We start from the raw sequence: 11,391 nt of genomic DNA, 5'->3' as shown, positions 1-11,391 counted from the left end.
GCTGGGGCCGCAGGCCGTAGCCTCCCCGCCCCGGCCGCTCCGGGAGGGGAACGTACCCGCGCTCTGAAAGCTTAATCTTTGATACCGGCTGTCACCCTCTGACAGCCTTTGAGCTGACAAGAGGGTGACGCTTGTAGTTTTTTCCGAGGGACTTCAGCTTAGTCATTTGTTGGAGAAGTTATGTTTTTGCACTTCTCCGATTTGGGCCAGCGGCACGTTTAATACTGACTAGGGGAAACTTTGAGTTTTTGAGGAAAAAAAAAAAAAAAGATCTGAATTTCCTCTTTCTTCGCATTACTCTTGAAGACTTTAAAATGCTTCTGAGTTTATAAACTTGTAACAAACTGCGAGTCCAGGCGGACGTGTAGGGTGATCATCAGAGCCGAGAGTATGACTGCCTGCAAGTCAGTGCCTCTAACTTTCTCTGCTTAGCAGCAAGTGGGCCTCGGTGGCTCTGTTGATAGTTATAACCAGAGGAAAAAAACCCGTATCTATTGAGAGGGCATAGTGTTTCGTTAAGGAGACGAGGAAATTGTTTTAGAGAATATCTCAAGTACTGGGGAGGAGACGGGACAAGTACACCACACAGTAAGAGCGTATTTCTGCGCTTCATCACACGTGGCATCCCTTGGGTAGCATTTTGTCTACTTTTTATTCCTTCCCGATCCTTCTGCGATAGGCTGGGATTCTCCTTTCTCGTTCTCAAAAGGCAGAGATAAAACCCCCAAACAAACCAGAGAACCCCGGTGACAAAGAGGGCAGATGTGCCGACAGTTTGAAGTCATCTGAGCATTTTTCTAGCGTTAGTTTTTCTCAGCAGAGCAAAGCTGAGTATTTTGCCTAGGGTGCGTAACACTTTCCAAATCTTTTTTCGAACCACAGAGAAACAGCATGACAGAAATGTGACTCGACTGTTTTGTTGCAGTCTGTTCTTAGCTGCTATTAAAAAAAAAAAAAAAAAAAAGTGTTGAATTTGGAAATTCCGGAGGAAGGCAGTGAAGATCCAACCTGGGAAATGTCAGCTGCCGGAGTAGGACCAGGGCAGATCTGACAGACGTGGAAAGTTTTCTTTCAGCCCTAACTCGAGGTGGCTTCTTCCCAGGACAAGCAGTTTCCTCTGCAGAGAGTTGTTTGTGCCCGGTTGCCTCTTAGCAGCTACCTGCTGCCTCGCTTCGACTGGCTGTGTCCAGCATTGCTTAAAAAAAAGTGGATCAGCTTGTCAATGGGGACTTTTTTGCTCAGAGTAACCTCATTGCCATAATAACTTCAAAATAATGACTGCAGTGCAACAAAAAGTGAAAGTGTTGGTTAGAATGTGCCTAATTAAAGCTTGGATCAATAAACTGCACTTGCTGTAAGAAAACACCAAGTAACTTTTCCAGACAGTAATCTAGAAAGGTGCGTATGTTTAAAATTTCCTATGTCTTTTTTGAGGGGGTGTCTGTAACTCTCACAGGTGCAGGCGTTCCATTGTCAGGGTGCCTTCCCTGGGAGAGCCCGGAGGGGGGAAGCGGGGCTGGGAAGAGCAGGGCGACGGAGTCGGCCGTGCCTCCGATCCTGTCTCCCTGGCCCTGGTTCCCCCGCCGTCAGCGTTCCCACTCCTCGTGCAGCAGCGGTGCAGCTCTCCCGTGGAAGGTTTAAAAGAGAGGGATGCCCGGTCTCTCATCCTTGAGCGCTGCGGGCGAGCGAAGGGGTCTGATGTCAGTGCAGCCCTACTGCTTCCAGATCTCCCAAGAAAAGCTTCCTTCCCTGCACTTGCCGGGAAGAAGTGTTCAGGATTTCAATCCAAAGTAAACCAAGTTACTTTCGTTTTCCTTTACCCTAAGTTAGTCAAGAGTTGCATGCTCTTGGCACATGTGCCTGGCTTTTGAAAGTGACTGTCTGTTCTGTCACATCCTATTGGCCTTCACGTAATTTTTATAGATGGGGTTCAAACCAGTTTTTTGGAGGAAAGAGGGCAGTTTGAGTTCTGAAATCTAGATTCAGTGCAAAAGCTTGGTACTTGTTTTGAGTTGCAGACCGAAAAGAGAGATACTAATATTCACTACCAAAGTGAGCCTCCCCCCGCCCCCCCAGTACAGAGCAGGCAAGTTGGTCTGAAATTCCGATCTTGATGCTTAGGGAAGGGAAATGCAGAGCTGGGAGGATAAGCGGGGTGCAGCCAGTGATTGCTTCGCTAACTATAATCAGTGTGCAGAAGTAAAGGGGAATGTATGTTTAACTTCTGTTAAAATACTTTTTCAAGTATGAGAGAGATAGATAACTGCCGATACGTAGTGTAACCTGTGTTAGTGTTCAGTGGTCTAAACAATTAATGCTTCCATTAGAAATTACTGCTTGGACGTTTTCTTTACAGTGCTTAATCTTAATTAATTGAAAAAAAAAAAAAAAAAGCCGTGCATGACTAAAGATCTTGATATCAACAAAGCTTTTTGAAAACAAAAATCTAATCAGCGGATTGATAAAAGACAAAGTAATATGAATTATCACACCAGGATATTAACACTGAAAATATGGTCACACAAAGTCACCCGATAGTAAATATGGTTCATATAATAATAATAATAATAATAATGATAATCTCTTTTGGTATTTTAAAAGCTTCTCGAGGAATTTATTTGGCATCTTCCTCCTGCATTTTCCCCTTCCACTGTACAAGTTCCATTGAAGTTTGGTAGGGGAAGGGTAAATGCTGAATGTTTTGTCGTCTTGAAGTCTTTGTAGTTCAGTCTGGTAGCTGTGATGTTTAGCAAACTGGCTCTGAAGAAGGTGCTAATGTGGCTGAAGTTCAGAAGACCTTAAAGCTGGCTCCTGTTCTTCTAAAAGCGTTTGAAATTTCATACGTATTTTTAATTTGCCCCAATTTCTAGTTATTCCGTATCATCATTTGTACCAAGTTTCTTTGCAATTGACTGCGAAATATTAAATTGGGAATATGCATCTCTTCATTTTGATTCATGTATTGAGGGCTTTTACTTCTTGTGGGTAAAGCGTAATGATAGCCCGAGCGATTCCTGCTCAACGCTCTACGAGCTCTGGGCTGTAAAACACCCAGAGATGGGCAGAGAAGGAAGCAGCCAGGTAGGAAAGAGTGACGGCAGGCAAAAATAAAGTTGCATCTAACAATTAATCCCTCTCCCCCACGCACGCACCTGAGAGAGTTATTTAGGTAGTTTCAGAAGTGAAGAAACGCTCGTTTTATGGTTGCCCCTGCGCTGAATGAGGCAAGGGTTGTGCGACAACGATACCTACCGTGTAATTAGGGAGGGTGCCATCGCTGTGTGCGCACAAGGGGGCAGAGCTAAGGTTGCAGGGTGGCTGCACACCCCACATTTCCTCACATCCCTGTGCTTGGTTTCATAATCTGAGTGACTCTCATATGGGTTTTGAACCTATTTTCTTCACCACCGAGAAACCGAGCCCTGCCTGGTGCAAGGGTAGCACCGCTGCCCTCCGCAGGGTGCGTCGTCGCTGGCGTTTCAGTATTTTGGCTCAAGCTCTGCCCTGGAGAGGGGAGTCGTGTGTTTGTGTTAGGTGTGAGGTGGCAGCGACAGCCCGCCCTGGGGAGAGCGGGGATGAGGTGCTAGGGCCAGGAAACCTGGGCCCTTCCTCCTCCTCTGGCAGCTGAGTCTGCTGCGAGGCCAGCAGAGGATCCTGCCTGCAGGCTCCTAAAAGCCTCGGCCCCGATGTTGGCTGGTGGTGTTGGCCAGCTGCACGGAGGAGGGAAGGAAAACAGCAGCTTCTCCGAAGGTGCACTCCGCTTCAGTGTGGGTGGGAATTCAAGGGAGAAAGGAAAAGGCACGTTTGTAGCCTGAAGGCTTCTGTGTGCGGAAAGGTTTTCAGCAAACCAAAGTGGCACTAGTTTTTTATCGTGGGAAGTTCGGCAAGCTAAAAGAGAGCATTTCCATCAGCTGCCCTTGTGACAAGCTGCGGCGCTTCTCAAAGGCCATGAGGTGCTTCGTGTCCAATGGATTTCATTCTGCAAGGTGCTGATGCCTTCAGTTTGGCTGAGAATTGAAGCTACCCTGGCTTTTGCCAAGCCTAGGCTATGAAGACTTTTTTTCACTGAAAGAGGAAAAATTTACCTCCTCTTACAGCAAAATGAGAGGTGTGGGGTTTGGTTTGGTTTTTCTTACAGCTAGTTACGCTGTATAACCCTTGAGGAGAGGCAGGGATGGTTAGCAGTCTATATTCGAGCTATTATGGCAGCTGAAGTGTGGTTTACAGCATTATAATAAAGGCTGTGTTATGCTGGCATATCCTTAACTGTGGCAACACTACCCTGTGCCACTATCGCCAAGTGCCAGATCCATCTCAAACTGATGGCAAAGCTGTAACATGCGTAGGAGTGAAGGGTGGGGTGAATCCGTAACACTCCCCTGCTCTAAAATAACTTGTATTTTATCAGTCTGTGATGAACTTTTTATGATTCAAGGTGTGTCATACTAATTTTAAATATTAAAGACGCATCAACTTTTTTTATTTCAGTGCCTTCCTCCTCCTGTTCAGGAACTGCCACATAACTGCAAAGGAAACTGTAAGATTTAATGAAATACTGGGAGCCTCTATACCTCCTCAAGACACCATGTTATGGATTGAAATGGAGGGATCTAAAAGCAGTAATAATACATACTGATATGACATATCTTGTCAATGCACAGCCTGATGCTGTGGCAGGGTTACATCATTATACATTACACCACTTTGTCTTTCAAAATCATCACTTTTTGTGGGATTGCGTACCTTGGTGCTGTTGATATGCACATCTTTGGAATTAGGCAGCATTACCATGTTGAATCGATAGATTATCCTGGCAACTTAGAAGGCACTGAATGAATCACAGTAGAGGGCATGCTAGTAGTCAGAACATTTCCCTCCCTTCCCCCCCCCGACCCTGGCCAGGAAAAGAAAAAAAGTCTACACTACCCAGAAGTAAATCTTCAGAACAAATCCAATAAAATCTTGCCCTTCATCTCTCATTCTGCTTCTAAACCAACAGCTGTGTTTAAATAAATGTGTTTAGTCTTGGTAAACCTGTCTTTGGTTTTTCATTCAAGACATGCAGAAAGTGCTGCAAAAATACCAGCTATAGTTCAGAGGGAAAACTTCTTTTCTCGGGAATGCTCATCACCAGCAGAAAGCACACTGGAGAGGCTTGCACACGTACATTTGGGGGGGGGATTTTCCCGTGCAGCAGTATGGGAAAGTCAGATTGTTTCTTCCTCCCCCAGCCAGCCTGTCTGAGCACCCGGGGATTTCTGGGCTTGGGCGCAGGTGCAGCTCCTGGCGAGCAGAGAAGGAGCAATGCCATTGCTTTCAGGCTGGCTGCAGGGATGCTCCTGATGTTTCTCTCCTGCTCTCTTCCCCTGGATTTCTATGGAGGAGATTGAATCCGTATTTAACTGATGGCTTCCTTCTCCTTCTGGATCCTGGCCGGGCCGGATCCTGGCCAAGGGCTTGCTGCTGTTGGGGTGGCTCGGCTGGTGGTGTGGAAGAAATGGAGAAGTGTCGGCCTGCAGTCGTGCTGTGCTGTGGCTTGGCTTTTCGGTGTAGCAAAATCAGCTCTGGCGGGGGCCGGCTGCCAGTGCTGGCACAGGGACGCGGTAGGCCTCAAGTTGTACTGGCACGTGACTGTTTGCACAAGAAGCGTTTTCCTGCGCAGATACTTAGGTTCAGATTGCCAAGTCTTGCCTTATTGCCAAGCTCACCTCTAGAGTGTCATCCTCTCCCGACTTCTGTAGCCTTTTGAAGAAAATACAGCAAAATTATTTTGCAGCTGATGTGAATAATAATGTTTATTAGTGCTTCCCTGCCTGCTTTTCCTGTAATTATAATGCACTGTTATTCCAGGAACCACGATTGTGAACGGGTAGTTCAGGAGATGGCTTTGATTTCAGAAAGAGAAGGACAGAAAAGGTGCAGAGGCATATAGGTTCAAGCTCCTTTTCCCTTTATTTCAGTCCGAAACCATCTTTGCATTTCAGAGGAGCAGATTAATGCCATAATTTGCATCACAGATTTTTTTTTTTTGTTACATTGTTTTTTTAAAGCAAATGCTGGAACAGTTAGATGGAGCTGACAAAACTTCTTTCAAAACAAACAAACAATGAAACCTTTGCTCCTTCAGTATCAGGTTTCAATTGAAATAAATGTTAACGGTGAAGTTCAGTAACTCTTAAGCAAGAGGATGCTGGTCTTGCCCTAACTATAATTTAAGAGGCAGGAAAATGCTGTAGCAGGTGACCGGTTTGTGTGACAGTAATGTATCAACCCTGTGGTGGTGGTTACGCTTTCTCTACCCAAAATTATGTAATTCCAGAAACAAGATTTACTCAGGTCTTCTAGCTCAGTTTCACAGCAGAATGTGATCCATTAAACCCCTTTTTAATTTTTGACATTCCGATGGGCTTCTTGTAGGACACACTTCCTGCAAATCTCATCTTTAAATTTGCAAATGTAATTAGTAAGGTAGGTTTCTTGATACGTTCGCAGAAATGCTGATTTCACATAGTTAAGTGTGGTCAAACTTGTGCTTTCTCATTGTATCTTTATCTTACTGCCTTTATCAGGTACTCATTAATGAGTGAAGGATCAAAAGGTGGGACGGTGGCCAAGAAGCAATGGAGAATAAAAGTTTAGAAGGTTCCCCATCAGACCTAAAGTTAGTGGCTCACCCGAGAGCAAAGAGTAAAGTGTGGAAGTACTTTGGGTTTGATACCAATGCAGAAGGATGCATATTACAGTGGAAGAAGATCTACTGCCGTATTTGCATGGCACAGATCGCCTATTCAGGAAACACGTCCAACCTTTCCTACCACCTTGAGAAAAATCACCCCGACGAATTCTGTGAATTTGTGAAAAGTAACACTGAGCAAATGAGGGAAGCCTTTGCCACTGCGTTTTCAAAGATCAAGCCGGAGTCATCGCAGCAAGTTGTTCAAGATAGCCTCATCATGAAGACCTACCAGAACTACGAAAACAGAAAGCATCAGGAACTGACGTCTGCAGTCATCAGCTTAATTTGCGAGGGCATGTATCCGGCCTCTATCGTCGACGAACCCACCTTCAAGGCCCTCTTGAGAACTGCAGACCCCAGGTATGAACTTCCGAGCCGGAAGTACTTCTGCACAAAAGCTATTCCTGAAAAGTACAGTGCCGTTAGAGAAATTGTGCTGAAAGAGCTCACCGAGGTGCTGTGGTGTGGCATATCCACAGACATGTGGAGGAGCGAAAACCAGAACAGGTCGTACGTAACCGTCGCGGTTCATTTTCTCAGCAGCAGCCCTGCCAACTGCCTGGCGGTGAACTCACGGTGTTTAAAAACATTTGAAGTACCGGAGGATAATACCGCAGAGACTATTACGCGAGTCCTTTATGAAACGTTCATTGAGTGGGGGATCAATACAAAAGTCTTTGGTGCTACAACAGATTACAGTAAAGACATCGTGAAAGCTTGCTCTCTCCTAGATATTCCCGTGCAGATGCCTTGTTTGGGGCACACTTTTAACGCAGGAATACAACAAGCTTTTCAGCTCCCCAAGCTCTGCAGCCTTCTTGCCAGGTGCCGAAAACTGGTGGAGTATTTCCAGCAGTCTACGGTCGCGATGTACATGCTGAGCGAGAAGCAGAAGCAGCAGAACATCCTCCACTGCATGCTGGTAAGCGACCGTGTTTCCTGGTGGGGAAGCACGCTCGCTATGCTGCAGCGCCTCAAGGAGCAGCAGTTTGTCATTGCGGCTGTTCTCGTGGAGGACAGCAACAACCACCACCTCATGCTGGAAGCCAGTGAGTGGAATACAATCGAAGGGCTGGTGGAGCTGCTGCAGCCTTTCAAGCAGGTTGCAGAGATGATGTCTGCTTCAAAGTACCCGACGATCAGTATGGTGAAGCCACTTCTCCACATGCTTCTGAATACTACCCTGAACATCAAAGAGAACGATTTGAAAGAAATCAGCATGGCGAAGGAGGTGATCGCTAAAGAGCTGTCAACCACCTACCAGCACACGCCCGAGATAGACATGTTTCTCAACGTTGCAACTTTCTTGGATCCCCGCTACAAAAAACTGCCTTTTCTTTCAGCCTTTGAGCGGCAGCAGGTTGAAAACAGAGTGGTGGAAGAAGCAAAAAGCCTGCTGGAGAAAGTAAAAGAAAATACCTTTCGGACTGAAGAGAAATTCTTCACCGTTTCAGAAGAGCCCCCTGTGAAAAAAATCATCATCTCCTCTACTCCTCCTCCTACCAGTGTCATCAACAACATGCTCGCAGAGATCTTTTGCCAGACGGGAGGCGTGGAAGACCAGGAGGAATGGCACGCTCAGATCGTTGAGGAGTTGAGCAACTTCAAGTCGCAAAAGGTCCTCGGTTTGAATGAAGACCCGCTGAAGTGGTGGTCAGACAGACTAGCGCTGTTCCCAGTTTTACCAAAGGTCCTTCAAAAATACTGGTGTATTTTGGCCACAAGGGTCTTCCCTGAACGCCTTTTTGGTTCTTCTGCTAACGTTGTAAGTGCAAAGAGAAACCGGTTAGCCCCGGCTCATGTGGATGAGCAGATCTTTTTGTACGAAAACAGTCGGAATGGGTCTGAGGCAGAACCAGAGGATGAAGACGAAGGAGAGTGGGGTTTGGAACAGGAACAGATTTTTAATTTAAATGACTCGGTAAATGTAAACAACAATTTCTTTAATATCCGAGACAGTGGGTTTGTTTAACAGGACTGCTGCGGTACGTTTAATAACAAAGAAAAAAAGGTATTTGTCTTAAGTTACCAAAAATACTTCTGTTTTATGCTATGAATGCTGTAAATATTGAACAGTTGTAACAAACTTGATTTAGCTTCCATTGTCTATGTTTTTCCCACTGTCTTAAAACATGAATGACTTGTGATTAAACAGCACTGAAATGAATGAGGAAATAAATTCTACAAAGAACGTGATTTCTGTCTGTGGCCCAGATTTCAGAAAGCACTTACCCATGTGCTTCCTTTCCACGTGCTTCAGTGGGAGACAAGCACATGCTTCTGTGCTTTCTATCATAAAAATATTTTCCTGAATTAGGACCCTGAGCAAGGGCGTTTTTAAGATTTATGCCTCTGTTTGTAAATCCTGTGTGACTCAGGATGTTAGCTTTAAATTTTGGATTTTAAATCATTATTTTTAAAATCCATAAATCTGAGCAGTGAATATTTTTAGAGTATATTGATGCTATGGAATGAAAAAAGATCTTGAGCCTGATTTTCTTTTTCACTACCTCATGTCTTAGGCCTGGTCTATGCTAGAAAAGTTCAGCTGGTGTAATTCTGTCAATTAGGGGACTGATGTATTATTATTTTAACTGATACTGTGCTGGCGTAGGCTGTAGTGTGGATGCAATTATACTGGGATAAGTTATTTTCCTTTCCAGTGCGGTGTAAATGGTATAAACACTTCTGAACTGGTATTGCTGTGTCCACATCAGTCCGGTTTTACCATTTAACTGCAGCAGGCTAAATGGCAAAAACTACTTTTTTGTGTGTGTGTGCGTCTGTGTGTCTAGGCAAGCCCTGATTGTAGTCTCTTGTGCTTTTACAAAGTGGTAACGAAGTGTGCGGGGTCGGGGCGGCGTTGTGTTACCTCCCGCTTTGTGCCGCTGTTACGGATGGTGCCCCGTGGTGGGAAGCAGGGAAAGGCATCAGGGCGGGAGGGAAGGAGGGAGGGAAGGAAAGGGCAGGGAGATGTGTACGGGCCACGGGTCTAACAGTCTGTCTGCATTATAAAATCCTTAACCTCTTAATTTAAATGGGGACTTTGCCCAGGGTAGCTAGAAAATGTTTTTGGCGAGGGAAAAAAAAAAAAAAAGCTTTAATATTATGTAAATATATTTAAAAGAAGGGGACCCCTCCGTTTCCCCACATGTATTTAGCAAGTCTTTAAGATTGTTTCTTACTACGTTAGCACTTAAAAATTGGTTGTTTTTTTTTTCTCGTGTCTCTTTCTGATTCAGTTAGCAGAGTGGACTTTAGTCCGGTCCAATCTAATGTTTGAGTACTGTTTCCAATTAGTTGTTGTGTATTGTAATTGCTCCCTTTGTGTCTCTCCACCTAAGTGTTTTAAGCCCTTTTGAGATCTTGGCAAACAAGAAACAAAGCAAGAAAACCAACCCAAACCCCCCATCTCTTACGAAATACTGCAGGTCATAAACAAGATTAGAGTTCACGCCTGGCACGGAGTGGGATGGCAGCCAGCATTTTTCCCTGAGGCGCGGAGGAGGACTCTTGGCATTGTCCGGTTATAGTCAAGGTTTGCTTGGGGTTTTATTTTTGTTACTGGTGTCTCGCCCCCCCACCCCCCCGGCTTTAGGCTACGACTATGTCGAGCACAGCCTTTCTGGAGAGAGGTCTGTTGAAGACTGGCCGTTACTGTTCTGGAGGAAGAAAGTTGGGTTTTTTCATCACGGTGCTACCCATGGACATTTGGTTGTGGAAAGGGCCCCGCCAGGAGGAACATGCGAAAATGAGAATCACGGTGGAATTGGATCTACTGCCAGACTGCTTGTTTATATTTTGGCTCAATAGTTTTTGCAAGTTTGAGGCCTCTGTGTTCTTTGTAGGTAGAGGGAAGGGGTGGGCGGGCCGGGAGGAAGGACAGAGGATAGAGTGAAGGACCAGTGGAGTGAACTGCCTGGCACGTTTAAGCCTGGGAAAAATGCCTTTAACAGGTGGTGTGGCCCATGTCTGGCTGTCAGTAAGCCTGGGATTTCACTCTCCAGCCCCCTGAAAATTAATTTTCACTTCCACAAAATACACGCACAGCGCACCCTGTTGAATGTTGCTACTCTCCGCGTCCACTGAAGAGGTGTACGCGATTGCCCACGGTGCAAAACACAGGCTTGGCCTAAACTCCTCCAGGTATGTAGGCTGTCTGTGTGGGTAACGAAATCAAACCGTGGAAGGGAGCGAGATACAGCAGGTCCTTTTTTGATGTTACCTGAGGCCCTGTGACACCCTGTCAGGAAGACACCCTCTTGGTTTTTAAGTCTGTTGAGTGCCAGCTGGTGTCGGTCGCATCCCCTTGCACCACCTCCGCCTGCCTCCGCCGCCACTAGCCCTCGAGGAGCTGCGCCGGTGCTAGTGCAAGGCGTGTGGATCCTCTCTTACATGAGCGTAATTCAAAGCCGTGCCCTCGCAACCGAGGCAGAGCCCAGAGCATCGCTCCCCCGCTCTGCCTTCAGCCTACCCCTCTTGGCAGCATCCGTCTCCTGTCTCCCTCTTCGTCCTTCTAGGGCTAAACGTATGCAGCGACGCTTACAAGCGGTTTTACTGAGATCGGTGCAATGCACTGCTCTCTTCCTTCCAGCTTCTTTTTATTTTTTGGTATCCAAAATAAAACTGTAGTTGGTTCAATTGATGTGTCTCGG

General features: G+C 45.9%; 1 protein-coding gene across 2 annotated transcripts; it reads left to right on the top strand.

Annotated features, from left to right (window-relative positions):
- The first annotated feature begins 84 nt into the window (after nucleotides 1–84).
- Nucleotides 85–10,600, top strand: ZBED1 (zinc finger BED-type containing 1). Of its 2 annotated transcripts, none has more exons than XM_009640137.2 (2): nucleotides 85–1,398; nucleotides 6,570–9,664. In XM_009640137.2, exon 2 carries the CDS (start codon nucleotides 6,621–6,623, stop codon nucleotides 8,706–8,708), a length of 2,088 nt encoding a protein of 695 aa, XP_009638432.1. In that variant the 5' UTR covers nucleotides 85–1,398; nucleotides 6,570–6,620; the 3' UTR covers nucleotides 8,709–9,664. The 2 variants fall into 2 exon arrangements, with proteins under 2 accessions (XP_009638432.1, XP_035751554.1); XM_035895661.1 differs by lacking the exon at nucleotides 85–1,398 and adding an exon at nucleotides 10,168–10,600 and having other exon boundaries at nucleotides 6,055–8,501.
- The last annotated feature ends 791 nt before the right edge of the window (nucleotides 10,601–11,391 follow it).

This window comes from Egretta garzetta, unplaced genomic scaffold (assembly GCF_000687185.1).
Source record: "Egretta garzetta isolate BGI_Z169 unplaced genomic scaffold, ASM68718v1 scaffold125, whole genome shotgun sequence".
Classification (NCBI taxonomy): domain Eukaryota; kingdom Metazoa; phylum Chordata; class Aves; order Pelecaniformes; family Ardeidae; genus Egretta; species Egretta garzetta.
This window is presented reverse-complemented; position numbering and strand designations above follow the sequence as displayed.